General features: G+C 34.5%; 4 protein-coding genes across 4 annotated transcripts; all 4 read right to left on the bottom strand.

Annotated features, from left to right (window-relative positions):
* Window positions 1-1,709: 1,709 nt before the first annotated feature.
* LOC106757223 (NDR1/HIN1-like protein 10) lies at window positions 1,710-2,799 on the bottom strand. The gene has a single exon (XM_014639847.2). It carries the CDS (start codon window positions 2,625-2,627, stop codon window positions 1,962-1,964), a length of 666 nt encoding a protein of 221 aa, XP_014495333.1. The 5' UTR covers window positions 2,628-2,799; the 3' UTR covers window positions 1,710-1,961.
* A 4,240-nt stretch (window positions 2,800-7,039) lies between these two features.
* On the bottom strand, window positions 7,040-7,780 carry LOC106756941. The gene has a single exon (XM_014639537.1). It carries the CDS (start codon window positions 7,778-7,780, stop codon window positions 7,040-7,042), a length of 741 nt encoding a protein of 246 aa, XP_014495023.1.
* Window positions 7,781-10,144: 2,364 nt separating this feature from the next.
* Window positions 10,145-19,997, bottom strand: LOC106756736 (NDR1/HIN1-like protein 10). Its single transcript, XM_014639285.2, has 2 exons — window positions 19,785-19,997; window positions 10,145-11,042 (listed from the first exon to the last, which is right to left on the bottom strand). Exon 2 carries the CDS (start codon window positions 11,029-11,031, stop codon window positions 10,351-10,353), a length of 681 nt encoding a protein of 226 aa, XP_014494771.1. The 5' UTR covers window positions 11,032-11,042; window positions 19,785-19,997; the 3' UTR covers window positions 10,145-10,350.
* Window positions 18,972-19,796, bottom strand: LOC106756735 (NDR1/HIN1-like protein 10). Its single transcript, XM_014639284.2, has one exon. It carries the CDS (start codon window positions 19,771-19,773, stop codon window positions 19,093-19,095), a length of 681 nt encoding a protein of 226 aa, XP_014494770.1. The 5' UTR covers window positions 19,774-19,796; the 3' UTR covers window positions 18,972-19,092.
* Window positions 19,998-20,553: the final 556 nt, after the last annotated feature.

The raw sequence follows: 20,553 nt of genomic DNA on the forward strand, positions 1-20,553 counted from the left end.
GTCATTTAATTGTAATTAATTAAATTTAGATTGACAAAATGGTTCGGCTTGAAAGGTTGGAACATGTGGTCCAAACCTCAGATTTAGAAGCAATAATTTAAAGAAAAATAGCCAACCTTTCAAGTTTGATCTTGTGCTCATATAAGCCAAGCTGACCTTTTATCTGGAGTGCAGAAAAAAAAAACGGGAGTGCTGGAAGAAATGCCCTGGATAATGAACTGATCCATTTTTATTTTTTTGTTACCAAAGAAACTCTTATTGAAATTTAATTTGATTCTTTGGTATATTTAACGAAGTAATAACTTGAAGAACACATATTTGAACTTGATTAATATTTATTTATTTTTAAAGATTCGTGTCAACTAAAATAATGATTTGCAAAAATATTTAATTTTAAATATTTTTTTGTTAATTTATGGATAAAAATGACTTGAAAGCATTCTTATGTAAAAATCATTTTACATAACACAATATATATATCTACTTGTATTGAATAATCAAGCAAACTTTATATATATTGTGGAGAAGGTCAGCCACCATCTCCATCAATGATGATAATTTCCTACCACTAAACATAAAACTGTGTTGACGGAAACGATACTCAAAACCATATGAGAGTATATTTTCTTTCCCCTGCTTAATTTCCACACACATGTCGTCGTTATTACACTGTCATGCAAGAAAAACTAGGGAACAGATATAGACTTCACATGCCACTACAAAAGTCATTTATTTTCAGATGTCTTAGTATCTTTACCAATGCAAACATTATCAATAACTAACATTTAAAGCACTAAAAAATTTTATATGGACTTTAATATCTTAATTTCCGATGAAAATGTTGACTTTTGGTATAACCTAATGACAAAACGTCAGATCATTTAATATATTTTTAAAGAAAGGTTTAAACTATTGATCAATCTTCACCTCGGTTTAGACTTAGTAATTACGATATGAAAGTTCAATGTAACCCATTTGTCTTTTTATTTTTGTCTGGTCTTCTCATTCTGTCTTTGCATGAAGTGTTCTAAAGTTGGAACCTCCCTTTCAATCCCAATATATTGTATTTCTCATATTCTTTATTATTTATTATTCTAGTGACGCAAGATATGTTTTTCCTGCTCTTTTATTATGTACTGAAATATTTCAATCAAGAATTTAAAGAGATTTCTTAAATCAGAACATTACAATAAAAGTTGTTTTTATGTGAATTTGGAATTGTCCTAAATAAAGATATGTAATCTTAAATCTTTTTATATCATTCAATTGATTAGTCTCCTCATTATTAATCAGGTAATGGCCTGGACAAATAATTATCAATTAAGTGGGCCTGAAAATTTGGCCCAATATTTACCTCCACAATCTCCAAAGCTCTGTACCATAACAATAAGTGTTTCGCATCCTACGTAAACACCTCACCATCTTTCTCTAATTCCACGGATGTTTTTCCGTAGTTTTTCAAAGGTATTACGTTTTCAGTTTGGGCACGCGTAACCCGGAGGTAGATTTATATTACGTCGCAAACTGGCAACTTTAAAAAAGGCGTAGGTATGTTTTTAATGCAAGTGACACAAGTCTACCTTCTGATAATGGTTTAAAAAATATACTTTGTTAGCAGAAGCAAAATTTGTCACTTTTATATTTAGAAATAAATTTGTTTTAGATTATTAATTTAGAATATTTTTTTACAAAAAAAAAAAACATTGGAAGAGGACGAAATAAGAAGTTTATTTATTAACAAATAACTGTAATGTAAAAGAATAAACCAAAAATCCCCTCGGTCGAACGGAAGGAGAGGATACAGTAGTCAAGCGTAGATACATACAATGAAGAGTATACATGCAGTATAATAGTAAAATCTCTGAATTCAAGGACCAAAACTAACCAATAAAAAAATATGAAAAAGCCACAAATGTCGTAAGAACAGGTGGGTCGGGTGGGTGGAAGGACCACCGAATCTATCAGCGATCCCAGTCGCACTTGGTGGTTTCAAAGGCGGTGGCGGTTCCCTTGAAAGGCACGCGCAAGTCGCAGGTGACTTTGGGCTTGAGTGTCTTGGTCTTGAAAGCGCCCAACTTGAACCTCACCCTCAGGTACATCTTCACATCGATCTCATACAACCCGGTGGAGTTCTCCTTCTTCAATTCGGAGCTCTGGTCAGCGTCCAAAACCAACACTTTCTCCCCCTTGAAGACGGGGTTCAGCACGTGCGTGGTCTTGTGCCCCTGGTAGAAGGGATCGGGGTACTGGGTGTTGAACCTGGCGTCGTGGAACAATGCGTTCGCCTCGATGAAGTCGTAGTAGATGCCCAGCCTCTTGTTAGGGTTGCGCACTGTGATGTTCAGGGCAAGATCGTAGTGGAGGGTGTTGTTAGTATAGTTGAACTCCGTGAGGGTGGCGTCAGTGACGTGGAATTTCACCATGTTCGGACGGACTATGAGCCAGAAGATGAACACAGCGATGGCCACGATGATGATCACCGTGAGTATCACCTTGAAGATGAGGCTGAAGAGGCAGCTGAAGAGGCAGCCACAGCAGCAACCAACGCCGCTGCCGCGCCCTGGGCGGTTGTAGGACTTCTGCGGCGGAATAGCGGGGCCGTAGTAGGCTCCGTTCAACTGCGACATGGTCGAATATTATGAGTGATATGAATAAGCAAAGGCAAGAGTGGAAAAGGATGAAGAGATGGAATGGAAGACTAATACCTCCTTGTGTGGATTTATAACTAACTGGAAGTGTTGTGGGGTTGGTTAATTTCAAAAGCGCGTGATCATCAACAAAGCTTAACCGGCCCCCAAACTATGTGCAACCGGAATTAATTGTTAATTTATTGTATTACTTTTATAATGTTAGTTTTTTCATATTATTTATTGTATATTTCCTTTCTTTGAATTTTTGTCCCTAAGAGGAAATTATAATAATGCAGTTTTTTTACAAAAATATTTAAATAATTGCTCGTGGAGGTGAGAACTCGGGGTGATGCGTGGCAGCGCTGGTTAGTTTCAACGCGGTTGCTTTTCGCATGTATGAACTTTTGCGTTTTAAATTGAAATTCGCGTTTTCACTGTGTCATTCGTCGAAACTTCCGAGTTCCTGCTTCCAAAGTCATCGACTTTCATGGATTCCTTTTCATGTTCTCCAAACTCTACTGCATTGTTTTTATTAATAATAATAATTACTCACACTTTTCTTGTATCACAATAATTATCCTTTCAAATTTTTCATTTTTTGGATTTTCAAAATTATTAGATATATTTACTTTTAATTTAGCTAAATATTTATAGTAACTACTAAATACATTTCATAGACACTTAATATACATTTCATATTCTTTCTAAAGCATTTATTAGAGTCGAAGAGTATTAGCGTCAAAGTGTGATGTGCGAGAGAGAAAAGAGAGTATTCATAAAATGAGAGAAAAATGAGAGAGCACTATTATTCAAACAGAAATCAGATATTTATATCTGATGTACAAACGTATATGTACAATACAGTTTTAAAAGTGTGTTAAAGTAATTTTGCTTTTTACACTTAACATTCCCCCTTAAAAACTAAACTACTCAGAGATACAACCCCAAGTGACTTTCTCAGAGCTTCGAACCTTCTTTGCCGTAGCGCTTTGGTGAATACATCAGCAATCTGTGCATCATTGTTGCAGTGAACCAATTCCAATTTTCCTCTACTGACTTGATCTCGCAAATAGTGAAATTTCGTTTCAATATGTTTGCTCCTTCCATGAGCAACAGGATTTCTTGACAGATTGATGGCAGACTGGTTGTCTATCATCAAACGTGTTGGCTTTGCATGTTCAATCTTCAGTTCACATAGGATGGCCTCTAGCCATGCACATTGGCAGGCAATTTTTGATGCAGACACATATTCTGCTTCACACGACGACAGAGCTACAATGTTTTGCTTTTTTGAGCACCAGGATATAGATGCACCCATCCACTTGAACAGATAACCAAAAGTACTCTTCCTGTCTTCTGGATCTCCACTCCAGTCAGCGTCGCACCATGCTTCCAGGACACCACGCATGCTCTCCGACTTCTTGGGGAAGAGAAGGCCGAAATCTGCTGTTCCCTTCAAGTACCTAAGAATGTGCTTGGCAGCTGCTAGGTGAGATTGTCTCGGATCTTGCATAAATCTGCTGACCAACAAGATGTCTAGTCGGCTATTGCATATGTAACGTAGGGTGCCAACAATCTGCTTATACAACGTTGCATCAACCTTTGCCTCTTCTTGTTGACTTGTAAGTTTCAGATAGGCTATAACAGGGATGGTCGTGCAGTTGCAATCTCTTAGATTAAACCTTTTCAGAGTCTCTAAAACATATCTTTTCTGATGCATGAATATCCCACTTTCGGTCTGCACAAATTCAAGTCCGAGGAAGTAGCTTAAACTACCCAACTCTGTCATTTCAAATTCATCCTTTATCTTCAACTTGAATTCTTCAATCTCTAGAGTAGAATTTCCAGTGATAAGCAAGTCGTCAACGTACAAGCATATCAGAAGAATGTCTTGCTGTCTAGTGAATCTGACATAAACTCAATCTTGACGGTGCATCTGTGATATCCCAACTTGATGAGAACTGCATCAATGTGTTTGTTCCATGCACGGGGTGCTTGGCGCAGACCATAGAGAGCTTTATTTAGCTTGTATACTTTTAGTTCTTGACCTTTCTGAATGAAGTCGGGTGGTTGTGTCACGAAAACCTCTTCTTCCAGGGGACCGTTCAGGAACGCTGATTTGACATTCATCTGAATTATACTCCAGCCGTTAACGTTAGTTATAGCCACAACGAACCTTACTGTTTCAAGCCTTGCTACTGGTGCGAAACCATCATCAAAATCCACCCCTGGTCTCTGCAGAAATCCTTTAGCGACCAACCTTGCTTTCAGTTTTGCAACGCTGTTGTCTGGTTTGTATTTGGTTTTGAATATCCATTTTACCTCTATAGCTTGCTTATGTTTGGGTAGATCAACGATTTCCCACATTCTGTTCCTCTCAATTGCTGAGAGTTCTTCAATCATAGCATCCTTCCACTCTTTAGTTTTGATGGCTTGTTCCCAGGAGATTATCTCTGCATCCGCTAGAAGTGCATGATGAACTATGTCTCCTGTCTCGGCAACCTCGTTATCTGCAGACAGCTCGTGACCAGCAAGATGTGTGGAGGGAAATCTGGTTCTTTGAGATCTCCTACGATTCACCTCCATCCCAGTTGCTTCCCCTTCAACAGCATCGGGTTCCTTCTCCTCCAGCCAGGTGGACACGACACCTTTATCTGATGGACTCGTCTCTGCCTGCATCCAGTTAAATGTTGCTAATTCATCAAACAACACATCTCTACTTATAGTTACCTCATTTTCCTTGGGTTGTAAAGCCTGTAGGCTCCTGTTGGGTGATATCCGACCATGATGAAAGTTTTACTTTTATCTTCAAGCTTCTTCCTTTTCTCATCTGGGATGTGTTTAAAACACACAGACCCAAATATCCTGAGATGTTCTGTGGTTGGTTTGATACCAGACCACGCCTCCTCTGGTGTGCGGTCTATCAAGGCCTTTGTTGGACTCCTGTTCAACAGGTAAGCAGCAGTAGAGACAGCCTCTCCCCACAAGCTGTGTGGTAAGTTCTTTCCCTTTAGTAAGCATCTGGTCATCTCTACAAGCATCCTGTTCCTCCTCTCAGCAAGTCCGTTGTGTTGGGGTGTGTATGGAGCAACAACCTCGTGAACAATCCCCTTCTCTTCACAGAACTTGTTCCTCTCTTTGGAGTTAAACTCTCCACCGCCATCAGTTTTGAGAGTCTTTAGCAATAGGGACGATTGCCTCTCCACCATTGCACAAAATTTAGTAAAATATGAGAAAACTTGATTCTTTTCTTTTAAAAAATAAACCCATATTTTCCTAGTCCACTCATCAACAAATATCAAAAAATATCTATTACCTCCAAGAGTTGAGGCTTCAAACGGTCCACAGACATCTGAATGAACAATTTCGAGAGGTCTTTTAGCGTGCTTGGGAGCTGTGTTCTTGAATTTCGTTCTGGTTTGCTTTCCCATAGCACATCCTTCACAGACCTTCGCAGGGACCTTGATCAGGGGCAAACCCTTTATCAATTCTTTGCTGTTTAGCAGATTCAGACTCCTGAAGTTCAAGTGCCCAAATCTATAATGCCATTTCCAGCTCTCTTCTTCAACGTTCACTGAGGACAGACACTGAATGGCAACAGCGTTTAGGTTAAACCTGAATGTCCTATTTTTGGCCAGTGGGGTCTTGATCACCAGACGCCTTCTGTGATCAAATATCTCCATGTGATTTTCTTGCATGGACATGGTGTATCCCTTCTCCAACAGTTGCCCAAGGCTTAAAAGATTACTCTTCATAGTTGGAATGAACATTACGTCGTCCATGTAGGCTATTCCTCCGTTCTTGCAGTTGATCACCACTCTACCCATTCCTTCTACAGTTATTGTGCTGTCATCGGCAAATTTTACCTTGTTTTTCTTTTTCGGATCAAGATCCACGAGCCATTCTCTTCTTCCTGTCATGTGGTTGCTGCAACCGGTGTCAAGATACCAGCACATATCGTCTTCCGCGCATTCACTATTATCACTTGTTAGAAGAATGCGTTCGACTTTTGTATTACCAGCTGCATGAACCTTGTCATGTACATGCAACGCGTGTTCAGTGCCCTGTGCCACTACAGGACGTGTTTCTTTTGTTTGTGACGTGTTGTTTGCTTTACAGCCACAACTGTCTTTGATTGTCAGTCGAACTTTACGACATTCCTCGATACCCATTAACACAACAAGATCCGATTCTGAGTCACAGACATCCTGTGCTAAATTCGCTGCTTCTTCACCTTTGCCTTTCTTGGATGATTCATTGTGCCAACACTAAGAGGAATAGTGTCCGTATTTACTACAAGTGAAACATTGTATGTTTCGTTTATCCGAACCTTTTCCTCGTCCTCTCGATTATCGGCCTCCTCTGTTACCAGCTTCTTTCTGATCATATCCACCATCATTGCCGTTCTGCTATGATGTTTTTGGGTTTCTTCCACCACTGCGACCACCACGCGATCTCCCTCGTCCTCTACCACGGGTTTTAAAATTCTGGTTGCTTCTTGCTTGCAAAGCTTGACTCACGCCTTGTGTTGCTTCTTTTTCTACGTTCTTTCTCTCAAGTAATCTCTGCTCATGCACCACAAGTGAATTCTGCAACTCCTCCAGTTTTAATACTTCTAGATCTTTGCACTCTTCTATGGTGATAACTATATGATCATACTGTGGTGTTAAGGTTCGTAGAATCTTCTGTATTATTTTCTTATCTTTGACTATCTTTCCACAAGCTCTCATGGCGTTTACGAGTATTTGCATTCTGCCGATATACTCTGTCACCGTTTCTCCCTCTCCCATACCAAGAAGTTCATATTGGCGCTTAAGAGACTGTAGACGCACCTTCTTTACCTTGCCGGAGTTGCCATATCCATCTTGAAGGATATCCCACACTTCTTTAGCTGTGTTGGCTTTCGAAACCTTTTGGAAGATTGCTGGGGAGATGCACTGATGCAACAACATCCTTGCCTTGCAATCCAGACGACGATTCTCCCTATACAACTTCTTTACTGCCTCTGTATCATCTTTCATGGGTTCTTGGATTCCCGACCTCACTACTTCGTCTACTTCCTGAAATCCTAGGATAGCTTCCATATTTACGCACCAGTCGTCGTACTCTTTGCCGTCGAAGATTGGAAGATTGTTGTGGATGAGACCCATCATTATGTCGTTCTTGATCGTCACCCAAACCCCACCAGTTGTTCGTAACCAGTGGCTCTGAATACCACTATTAGCGTCTAAGACTATTAGCGTCAAAGTGTGATGTGCCAGAGAGAAAAGAGAATATTCGTAAAATGAGAGAAAAACGAGAGAGTACTATTATTCAAACAGAAATCAGATATTTATATCTGATGTACAAACGTATCTGTACAATACAATTTTAAAAGTGTGTTAAAGTAGTTTTGCTTTTTACACTTAACAACATTTTCTTAAAATATTTAAAAAGAGGTTAAAACAGTAACTACTCCACTATAAAATATTTTCCATGTTTTTCTACTATAGTCCTCAATGAATAATAATATTTCTCGTGTAACTCAAATGTCATAACATATGATGCAAAAATTTAGATAAATTATGATCAAGGCAACAATATAAGAATTCTATTGACACCCGTATTAGTCTGAATTACCAAACCTTCTCTCAATCAACTCTCCTACAGATCCTTCCCTTAACGAAATCAATCCACCTTTTTCTTACAAATTGTCACAGGTTTTATGAATTATATTTTGCTCAACTCAAAAATACAATATACATCATTAGCAACAAAATTAACTCCATCAATGATTCTCTAATCAAATTCATCTTAATGTTCTTCTCCAACTTTATAATCGTCAAATTTTTAGTTATGTTCAGTAAATTAATATCAATTACCACTTGTCATCAGAACATCTCTTATCAATGAAATATTCTTTTTTTAACCTAATACTACTCCATTTAAAATATATAAATTATTTTGTTTTATTGTCAATCTCTAGACAAGAATGATGTAGAGATGTGATAGAAAGCAAAGTTGAGAGAGGAACGGAAAAGGAAGTAAACTTAAATATATTTGAATTGTATACAAATTTAAAAAGAAATCTAAATAAATTTGATGCAAAATCAATTTATTAAAAAAAAATCTTTCTTTTTTATCGTTAAATGTTAAATTAGTTGTAATTATAACGTATTAAAAAACTCTATAGATTAGTTCAACATACTCTAAATTGATTTTCGACTTGTCCAAATGATGTTAACAGACCAACTATAGTAAAATTAATTTGTATCAATAGTTTCTATGTACTTTGCAATATACTAGTATATATTTCATGTCAGTCTCGTCATCGCGTATATGCGGAAATTTAATTTTCAGTATCGTTTAGTAGTAAATATATATAACGCGCATAACTTTTGTATTGAGAGGGAATAGCGTCCATCGACTTTCCGATTTCTTTTATCTAACAGCAATACCAACATTTTATGTAAGAATTTATCTTTTAAATTTGTAAACGACGGATAATGTATCTTTGTGTTAAATAATTAAATTATTTATATTGATAAAACCAAACCATTTGAATATGATTTGTTGATAAGTTATGTTCTTATATTATTTGTGATTTTCAAGTAGCATCTATCGTTAATTTTATTATTATTTTAAATTGTAATTCTTTGAATTGCGGATTCTAACTATTGTTTCCCCTCTTAATTAGAAGAGTGCTTTTTTCAGAGCTATTTTGGAAGATTTTGTTTTTCTAAAATTATATTTGTAGTTTCTATCTTTTTAACTTTGTTTTGTATCATTTCATTGCTGAGAAATATTTTCTTTCTATTTTAGGGTGGGGTATCGTCATTAATAATACTTTAACAACATTTTTTGATAACGAGATATGTGTCATCACTTTATTGGTCTATTTGAATTTATGTTTAAAAAAATATTTAAAACAGACCAATCACAAGCGTTATCAAAAAGTTGTTAAAAAAGTATTGTTAAAAGGACTTTTTTCAACAAATAATTAACATCACTGCTTAATTTTTCTTTAACAATTAAAATTACTTGACTTTTTATCTCTTTGAAGAAGTTAAATCCAATATTAAAGTGGTCACCAAAAATATAATCTCGTCATATTTGTCCAAATTGCAATAACTTCTGGCCTCAACCTAATTTCATGATGTCCCATGTGGATTTTCTTATTACTAACACGATATTAATATAAATATATAAGCTAATGGTTTGTTTACGTGAGAGAAAAAGAAATGTAATTAAAATTTATTCAAATTTTCTATTAAAAGAAAGTTGAAAACAGACCAAATGAATGAATTCCTATAAACAAAAATTAATATTTTTCTTTGCTTCGTCAACTAAAATTTTAAACTTTTCCTTTCTTGTTTTTGTCAGCACATATCACAATACATAACCTAAGCAGAGAGAAATTTTCACTCTTTTTAGGATTTTCATGACCGACTCCAAGATATTTCTTAAGCTTGTTAAGTAGTTCTAGAATGCTATAAAAATGTCAAAAATCAGGTTTGCAACAAACGTGGGCATAGACTTTAAATACACAAGACCGTTCTACAAGACAAAAAACATATATAAATAAATATTATTTCTAGAAACCGAAGGCATTACAGGATATAGTCAAAGAATGGACAAAATAATGAGAGAAGCCACACAAAACATTATTAAAATATAAAATAATGGTAAAGAAAGAAAAAACGAAAATGAATGGAAGAAATGGAAGATGTAATCTAGTAATCTAGTAATCGATGTCGCACTTGGTGGTCTGAAAGGTTTGAGAGGCATTGTCAGCGGAGGGAACCTTGATATGACATTTGGCCTTGGGTTTGAAGTCACCAGAGATAACATCCCCAAGTCTGTATCGAATCCTGAAGTTGAGTCTCACATAGAATTCGTAAACGCCTTCACTCTTGTGTTCGTTCAACTGAGATACTTGTTCATTGTTTAGTGTCACCACCTGCTGGCCTGAAAAAACAGCGCTCATGGGGCTACTGCTCTTCGTGTACTGCCTGAACGAGTTCATGTGCGTTATCACATCGTCATTGGAGAATCTGGCATCCTCGTAGAATGCCAATGCTTCCACTTTGTCGTAGTAGATGTTCAGTTTTTTGTTGGGGTTGCGTGCGGTGAAGTTCAGGACCATGTTGTAGTCGAGGGTGCTGTTGTTGGCGTTGTACTCGAATTGGGTTAGGTCGGCTTCCGTGACATGGAACTTGAAGGAGCGGGGTTGAACAACCAGCCAGAATATGAGGATTGCGAGGCCAACGAGAACGATGAGTACAACCAGAATCTTCCACAAGATTCCGAAGAGGCAGCAACAGCAGCCTCTTTCGCGTTGAGGGCGGTAGCGTGGTGGTTCCGCTGTGGGAATGGCGGGACCGTAATAAGCACCATTCAAATGGGGTTGCTTATCGGCCATGGTTGGTGAATGTAGATTGATAAATGAATGAACAGAAATATGTAGCAGGGGTTTGGTATGGAGAAGGGTGGTTAATTGTGAGATAGAGAGAAGGGAGAGGTGTTTTATATAGAAAGGAAAGGCATCGAAGATTCTACAGGAAGAACGCGTTTGTGAGTATTTGTCCGTGTTGGTTATTTCTGCATTTGGCTTTTCAATTTCTTTTAACGTAAGAGTCGAAAAACGGCGTAATGTATATTGACCGGTAGTTCGATTAAGATTGACCGCGACAACCACGAAGAACATTCTCAGCAAGAAACAAATTTTTAATTGTTGCCCCTCTTTGTTATTGGTTGTAAGGATTATTGTAGTTATCCCAAACCATCAGGCTTGATATTTTCATCACGAGTGCATAATCAATTTGTACCACTCAATGATGTGATGCAACAACATAACTAAATAATAATTTAAGAAGGGATAAGTACTGGGATAAAAGTTCCTTCACTTTCAATAATTTGTCAGCAACATCAATAGGAATATATAACGAAAATTTTAAGGAGAAAGGACATCAAGATTTGTAACCTAAAGAATTATCCAATTACTAGTAGTCCAAATTAAAGAAATATATCCACTCTAATCAACAAAAATTTATGAAATTCTTTCAAGACAAATTCTTGAAATTAGTTATGGAAATATATTCTTTGATAAATTTACATTACTAACAGATTTTATTAATAAATTTGGAAATTTTATTTATTAACGATTTTTAGCGATGAAATTATTATCAATTAAAAAGTCTATTGATAATTCATATTATATTTAAAGATGATTTTTTCCGTTAAAAAATTTGACAATAATACATATTTCACTTATTCACAAATTTTTCATCAAAAAATTTCATTGATAATGCATATATCACTTATCGATGAAAAAATTCGTCAATAAAATCTTTCGATAAATTAAATTTACATTACCGACACGAAATTCGTCAGTAAAACGAGTAAAAATTTTTTCGTCCATTTTTCCCCTCTGTCCGTGAGACAAGTTATTTATTTTTTCTCTTTCGCACGTCTTCCTCATTTGTGCAAGGCAGTCTCTCTATTCTCTTACTTCCCTATCTCACCATCGCAACTACAAGCCAAACTGCCTCCATATCCGTTTAGTCAGGCTGCCATCTTTGTCTCCAACAATGACATCGTGTTTGAGGTCTTTTACTCCATCTTTTTCATCTTTAGCATGCATGCAGAAGGGGCAATGCCTCTATTCTTCTTCTTTCATAGAACTATGCAACCAAACACTATCACCATAGTGCAACGCTGTCGTTGTTCGCTCTAAGTCCAACTAAAGCGAACGTTTGTCATCACCACGCACCCTGCACTATTTGGCATGAGCACTATTTATTTTTTAGATGCATTATTTTGTCTAGATGGATAAAAGTAAAAGAAAGAAGAAGGGGGAGAGCGGAAAAGAAGATAGACCAAATCGACAAATTTATCAACAAAATCTTTTGTCGATAATTACTAACAAATTCATTTTTAGATAATTATCGATAGTTTATACTAAGATTTTTTCATTGATAATTTCTTAGAAATCAAAAAATTCTGTGATAAAATTTACCAATACTGACAAAAATTCTACCAACAATACTTTTATGCATTATCGACAAATTATCAATATTTTTTGTAATATATATATATATATATATATATATATATTTTATAATGAACAAACTTGAAAAAGAAGATTAATAAAAAAAAAGTTATATGAATGAATATTTTTCGCTCTTAAACCTATGCAAAAATCAATCCGATTTGATGCTAAACATATTTCGTTAAAAATATAAAAATGTGTATTCCATATAAAAGATTTCTCGTTACAATTCAGATGACAAACGTCCGAATACATGACTTCAAGCAATTAAGGGTTTTGGGAAACGATATTTCTTGAAGAATGATATCTGTTATACAAACCATATAAATCTTCAGCTTTGTTTTTCTTTAATAATAGTGTCACAAATACTGTAGAATTTACTTTTTCTTTATAACTAATTCCTTAATCCAATACAACCTAAAACATTTCTCACATAAAATTGTGTTGGGAACATTTACTCGAGAAAGATAATTAAAAATCAATTGAGTTAAAATTCTATGTTTATATAAAAATAAAAAATCAAACAACATACAAATTAAAAAGATTATAAATTTATTGTCTTTTAGGTTCGGTTTATAGATCGAAGATAATATTAAATTTTCTTTACTGATATACAAAGCCTTTCTCTCTTTTTTTAACGGAATATTTCCTTTTATTGGAGAAAGAAATTATTTCCCTTGCCAGATTGTATGGGAATCACTATATATATCAAACAAATAAATACTAGTTTTTTCATTAGAAACAAATAATGGTTATAATAGTCAAGATTAATAATCAATATGAAAGAGGAAAAAGTTTGAGATGTCAGGCTTGAAGGGCATAGAACAATATCCTTACAAAGAAAACACTTTCACAACACCCATACTTCAAATAAAGTTTCTCTCTTAACATGCATCTCAACTAGTTGAGCCAATAAACTGTATAAATGTAGTTTATTTCTAAAATCGTTTTTTTTTTTTAAATTAAGAGAGGAATTACTTTAAAAAAAAAAATCAAAGCTTTTGAAAAATTATCAAATAAATTTTGTTTTAACTTAAAAGTAAGTTTTCAACTGGCTCAAACATACTCGTAATCTATAGTTCATTAATTAAAGTAATTTACATGCTGGATCAGTTTACATCATGCATTAAAACATCTTTCATGGAGTTGTCTCGAAATTAGGAAAAAGCATTACGCATTGGAGTTCCGCACACCAGTACACAGCAATATCTCTCTATGACGAGTCTAGGACTTTTCACGATACAAATTCTATGGTTAAAATCAACATAGGGTATTTTAGTATTTGTAGTACATACAATATTATTGGTGAAACTTGGAAATGATAGAAGGACTTCCTAAATATGTGATGTTTGTAAAACTGCAAATGTTGGAGTTGATGGGTGGATGAAAAATTCTAGATGAGTGCAAGAAAAATTCTGGGAAAGATTCCGAATATGTAGCGACAATAGCTCCTGCTGCAGTAACGGTAGCGCGGTTTGTCTGGCGGAGGAATGGCGTCATCGTCATCGTCATGGGCGTGGTTCCAGCGGCGTTGTGCCTCGGCCATGGTTGCAGAAGATGAATATAATCAGAGATGGGAATTGATGGAGAGAATTAGATGGGAATATATTACACAGATAGAAAGTTAAGGCTTTCAAGAATTGAAGATTCTTATTTCAGTTTCAATGGAACAACGCGCTTGTACTCAATTTCTACCCTACCTACCCATCCTATATATATGTATAGAATGAATAAAACAAATCAAAAAATTTATAAATATTGCACGATTGATTTAAAAATAAAGTGAATAAAATATATTTTAAGATTGAGAGGGAAAATAATGTTAAGCTAATTGAAAGAGTAATTTTTTTGACATATTTTTTATTATTTAAGTTAATTGTTTATTTATGTTTTTTTTTTCTACTCATACATATTTACAACATATATGTATTGTATTGTTACTTCTCTGAATAAGTAGAATGACTCGTGTCTAAATGCTATTCGATTATTTAAAGAATACATTTATAACAAACTTATACACATATATTTAAAGAATACATTTATAACAAAGTTATGTATTTCTCTATTCACTATACAAAAACGCGGTTTAACGTCATCCAATAGACGTCGGTTTGTTGGTAACTCGACGTCTATGAGTGGACGGTAGCATTATCGTAAATAGCTTGGTAACCAAGACGTCGGTTTTCGGTTAAGGTCACGTCTTTTACACTGTAGACGTCCACGTAGGCTCAAATCGACGTCCAATGGTCTGGGATATGTGAGAAGACAGTCCATTGACATCGGTGCTCACAGGGGCTGACGTCTATGGGGCTGCAATTAGTGCTCTATATCTAATTCCCAGACGCTTAGACGTTGCGCAGTCAAAAGGCGACGTCTACGACCTGAATGGAAGGCGGGAAGACAAAAATATTCAATTTATACGTTGGTGTTCAGTGGAAGCGACGTCGATGTGCCTGTAATTACTTAGGTTCACCAAAATCGAGGGATATAGAAGTCGGGTGGAAGGGGCACCGACGTCTATGTGCCTGCAAGTAATGATGTTCATCATTATAGACCTCGGCGCCCCATGACAACTGTTGTCAACATTCCTGACAGGAAATCAAACGTCAATCGTTTCAGCTTTAGAGATGTTGGCTCCCCTAGACACCAACGTTGAATGGTATTCAAAAGGTCCGATGAAATGTTAACTTGGACGTCATATTAGTGAGATAACCGACGTATATGTCCATATAGAGGTCGGTGTCTTGAGCAACTGACGTCCGATTTCATTTTAAATGCAACTGCAAACTCTTTGCGACATTCAGTTTCTGATATCGTCTTCCTCTTCTCCATTTTCTCTTGCGGCCTCTTCCTTTTCTCGCTTGCGGCACCTCTTCTTTTTCTCTCTGCCTCTTCTTCTTTTTCTCTCTTGCGGCATCCTAGGTGCGTGGTTTTTTTTATGCTTAACGTTTAAACTTTGTTTAGTCTTTCATCGGTTATCTTCTGGTTCAACTGATTAAAATTTGTTTTCTTTGTGTTGTGTTGTAGTGCAGTTTTGTTCCTTTCTTGGGGTAACATAGTAACACATTCTCCATCTACTAGCTGCCTCCCAGAAAAAAGCAGCGTCTATTAAATTTCTTTTGATCATTTCAACCCAAAAGCGATCCTGGGTCGTTGCCTATTTATCGTTTCACTGTGATTTTTTCTTCTTACGGATGAAAATGGAACTAAGCAAGAACCCAGGTTCGGTTTTGGGTTGAAAAGATCCATAAGAAATTCAAGAGACGCAAGCTTTTTTTTTTTTTTGGGGAAACTAGCAAAAGGAGATTGTGCTACTAGGCTATCCAAAGACGGGAACAAAAGTGCACTAAAACACAACCATTGTATTAGACGTCGGTTGATGTACACACCGACGTCTATAGTACCTTTTAGACGTCAGTCAGTGTCATTTTTGAAGTCTTTAGTTCCTCTTCGACGTCGGTTGTTGCGAAGACCGACATCTATATAATGTCTTTAAACGTCCATTTTCCCCCTACACAGACGTTTAGTGACGTCGGCCTGTTAATGACTGACGTCACAATAAACGTCGGTTATACTATATTTCCGACGTCGCATTGACGTCACCGACAATGATGTCGGTTCATGTGTAGACGTTAAAAATTCAAAATAACTGATGTTAATCAACGTTTTTGCATTAGTAATTTAGATTTAATATTTATATAAATTGTAATGAACTTCTCTTTGCCACCTATCTAATTATGGCTCCATCACACTCTAATCATAATCATAATTACCAGATTGATTTGTGCTAATTTCTACAAATACTCTTTATCAAACTAGACATACGTCTAATCAGTAACATAAGTGATCATATCTTTTTTACAAGATGGTACATTTTTACTTGTCTCATCAATTATTATATTGAATTAGTTTAATAACACTATGTTGAGATTAAATTGATGTACCCACTAAAATTAATATAAATATATATATATATATTTATATTTATTGTGTATATATGAACCTTTTTTTTTTATATTCACAGTTTCTTTTCTCATTTAATATATATATATATATATATATATATATATATATATATATTTATTTATTTATTTATTTATTGTGTGTATGATTTTTTTTTTTATATTCACAGTTTTTTTCTTATTTTTTATTTTCTATTGATAATTTCTTGAACACAAAATATAAAGAGAGAAAAGAAAGAAATAAGAGAGAAAAACGCGTCGAAGAAACGCGGTGAGAAGCACTTGTGCCTGTTATTTCATTTTCTACTCGTTAAAGGAATCCGTCAACAGCTTATTGTTTTGACCTGACGAGTGTTTGATGTAGATTTACGGCAACAACCGCGAAGAAATGCATTTTATTTTAACCAAAATTAAGACATTTAATCTTTTCATTTTGAGATAATTAGCATTTCTTTTCCTCGCTTTATATATATTGGATATATAGTTGCTGTTGGAGTTCTGTGTAGTTGCTGATTCTGTAATATTATATAAAACCTACTTTCACTTAGATAGTCGTTGGTATTAATTCAAAGCTTATTCATGTATGTATACTTAAATACGATCGAGTTGATATTAATCTGTCAAACACAATATTGTACATGTTAATTATAAAGTATCTATATTCATACATACACTTGTATAAACAATGAAAAGAAATCCTAGTGGATTATTTTTGGGTGAACTTCAAGACACATACGGCAATGTGCCATTGATACCAAATTTCAACCGTTCAACATCGTTGCAGCAGAATCCAAAAGCACGTTTCATAAAAGTTTAATAGTATTTAAGCAAGCATATTTTGATCTGATTCTCTGCATTGGAAAGGCTTATTTGCTCTTGGTATCACATCTTATTTGCAGATTGTTGGTTGGGTGCAGCCGTGGACATAATAAATAAATGTTTTATATGTGAAATTGAATGAATTATCACATGCAAAGTACTATTTATTTGGAAAATTTGAGAACTCTGTTATATTTTTAAAAGATATTTTTGAGGGGTATATTTACATTATTCAACATTTAAACTTAGGCGATAATAAAATTATTAGACGTTAATAAACAAACCTTTCAATTTTCATAGACAGAGTAAATATTTTAACCTCAAGTCTGTTAATTAACGTATCTAGGACCAATTACCTCATTCCAATTATTATAAACTTCAACACTCTATTATGATTTTATTGTTAAATGACTTCTTAAAATATTTAGAAAGAAAAAAGTGTTTAAATTAACCAAAACTTCAAATATTAAACTATTAGTCATGTAGGTGTGAATTCACATCCATAATTGAGAGAATTCTTTTTATTATAGCTATAAGGGTATGACAAAAAAAAAAACATTTGGAGGTAAAACTAGTTTTAGAAATATGATTGAAAATTGTCAGTTTAGTGACTATTTGCAGGCAAGTTATCTAGATTTTTTTTTTTTTTTTTATATACTTACAATTTGCTTAAGCAATAACTTGACATGAACCTATCTATAACTTGGCATGGATAGGCCAAGGTAGTGTCAAACAATTTTAAGAAGCTAGGTTAAACTTCAACTTAACAGAAACCAAATGGATTAAAAAGACTACTCAGACAATTGTATGAGTATAGTTAAACCTAACAAACTTATTATCTAAATACTATTTTTAGTATCATTATTATATCAAAATTGTTATGGTATATAAGTTATTATCTTTTTTTTTGGACTACCACATAACTTCAATTTTACCCAATATATTTTTGAGCTATTCACAATTTAACTAACTCGCTAAAAATATAATCAATCACATCAGTTTAAAAAATAAAAAATAAATCACAGTTAACCTTTTTATATATTAAAAGTATACCATAAATCATAAATAATATTATAAATTGTACCGGTATGCAAAAATAATTGAAGCGCTGAGTAGTATACAAATAGATCCTTTACTCTATTGAGAGTGATATATACTTTGTTATTGTACATACAAATTCTTTTCAATTTATTTCATATTATTTTTCTTTATTTTTTATCTCTTTTTTATAAAAAGTAAAAAATTTTATTTTTTTATAATCATTTTATCTCAATATGTGTTAAATGAATATAAATATATATCACAATTTATTTTACGGTAAAATGATTATTAAAAAAATAATTTTTCATGCTTATAAATATAGAGTAAAATGGTTATTAAAAATTTAAAATTTTATATTTACAAAGGAAAAGAGATTATTGAAAGCTAAAAAAGTGAATATGAAATGAATGTAAAAGTTTGTTGCGTGTAAAAGTACTCGATTTGCTATATATATGTACGTAGACCAAGACATAAAAGTGAGATAACAACTGAGACAATTCTGTAGAAGTATCTACATGAATATGATTTCAAGAAAACGTATACATTAAAATATAAAATAATGGTAAAGAAAGAAAAAACGAAAATGAATGGAAGAAATGGAAGATGTAATCTAGTAATCGATGTCGCACTTGGTAGTCTGAAAAGGTTGAGAGGCACTGTTAGCGAATGGAACCTTGATATGACATTTGGCCTTGGGTTTGAAGTCACCAGAGATAACATCACCAAGTCTGTATCGAATCCTGAAGTTGAGCCTAACATAGAATTCGTAAACGCCTTCACTCTTGTGTTCGTTCAACTGAGATACTTGTTCATTGTTTAGTGTCACCACCTGCTGGCCTGAGAAAACAGCGCTCATGGGGTTGCTGCTCTTCGTGTACTGCCTGAACGAGTTCATGTGCGTTATCACATCGTCATTGGAGAATCGGGCATCCTTGTAGAATGCCAATGCTTCCACTTTGTCGTAGTAGATGTTCAGTTTTTTGTTGGGGTTGCGTGCGGTGAAGTTCAGGACCATGTTGTAGTCGAGGGTGCTGTTGTCGGCGTTGTACTCGAATTGGGTTAGGTCGGCTTCCGTGACATGGAACTTGAAGGAGCGGGGTTGAACAACCAGCCAGAATATGAGGATTGCGAGGCCAACGAGAACGATGAGTACAACCAGAATCTTCCACAAGATTCCGAAGAGGCAGCAACAGCAGCCTCTTTCGCGTTGAGGGCGGTAGCGTGGTGGTTCCGCTGTGGGAATGGCGGGACCGTAATAAGCACCATTCAAATGGGGTTGCTTATCGGCCATGGTTGGTGAATGTAGATTGATAAATGAAGGAAGTAAGAGAAAAATGTGTAGGTTGATGTAAGTAAAAGTATAAAGGGTGAAGAGAATTTGTGGTGAGGATGGAGAGAAAGGGGTGAATTGTGAGAAGGAAATGGTGGGTGTAGTTATATATAGATAAGATAGGGAAGAGATTTGAAGTTTGTATGGGTATAACGCGGTTGTGAAGAAGTATTCGTATTTTGTTCTGAAAGGAATCAATCAACAGCGAATTTTATTGACTGCTTCAAAGTTTGATAGTGATGATTGATTCAGCCTAACAGGAAAGAGGGAGGAACATTCTGTCTCAAGGAGAAAATTTGCATGGAGTGAATGAAGTAACACGTTTCAAATTTATATAGAATATATAAACCCTACTGCATACTTGGATTTACAAAACGACACATTTTACTTTTTTTTTTTTATATTTATTGAAATTATTTGATTATCACAAAAAATATTTTAATAATAAAATAGACTACTGTCAAATAATTTGAAACTATATTGTTATATAAAATAAACTATAAACATTATTTATACAATTAATTGTTAATAATATTATTTAACATTAAAAACTAAAAAAAGGAAAACATATTCAACAACAATTATTAATTTTCTTTTTTTATTATTATTCTTTTCATCACTGAGTAAGTTTTCTTATCATATAATTACAATATAAAATAATAATTAGTTAAAAAAATATTTTATAAATTTAACAATTATTATTGATAATAGTTAAAAATAATAAATTATGAAAATAATTGA

Source organism: Vigna radiata, chromosome 3 (genome assembly GCF_000741045.1).
Source record: "Vigna radiata var. radiata cultivar VC1973A chromosome 3, Vradiata_ver6, whole genome shotgun sequence".
Classification (NCBI taxonomy): domain Eukaryota; kingdom Viridiplantae; phylum Streptophyta; class Magnoliopsida; order Fabales; family Fabaceae; genus Vigna; species Vigna radiata.

Excerpts from the sequence above, each read along its gene's own strand:
- LOC106756941 (XM_014639537.1), bottom strand. The coding sequence starts at position 7,780 with ATGGGTCTCATCCACAACAATCTTCCAATCTTCGACGGCAAAGAGTAC.
- LOC106756735 (XM_014639284.2), bottom strand. The coding sequence starts at position 19,773 with ATGGCCGATAAGCAACCCCATTTGAATGGTGCTTATTACGGTCCCGCC.
- LOC106757223 (XM_014639847.2), bottom strand. The coding sequence starts at position 2,627 with ATGTCGCAGTTGAACGGAGCCTACTACGGCCCCGCTATTCCGCCGCAG.
- LOC106756736 (XM_014639285.2), bottom strand. The coding sequence starts at position 11,031 with ATGGCCGATAAGCAACCCCATTTGAATGGTGCTTATTACGGTCCCGCC.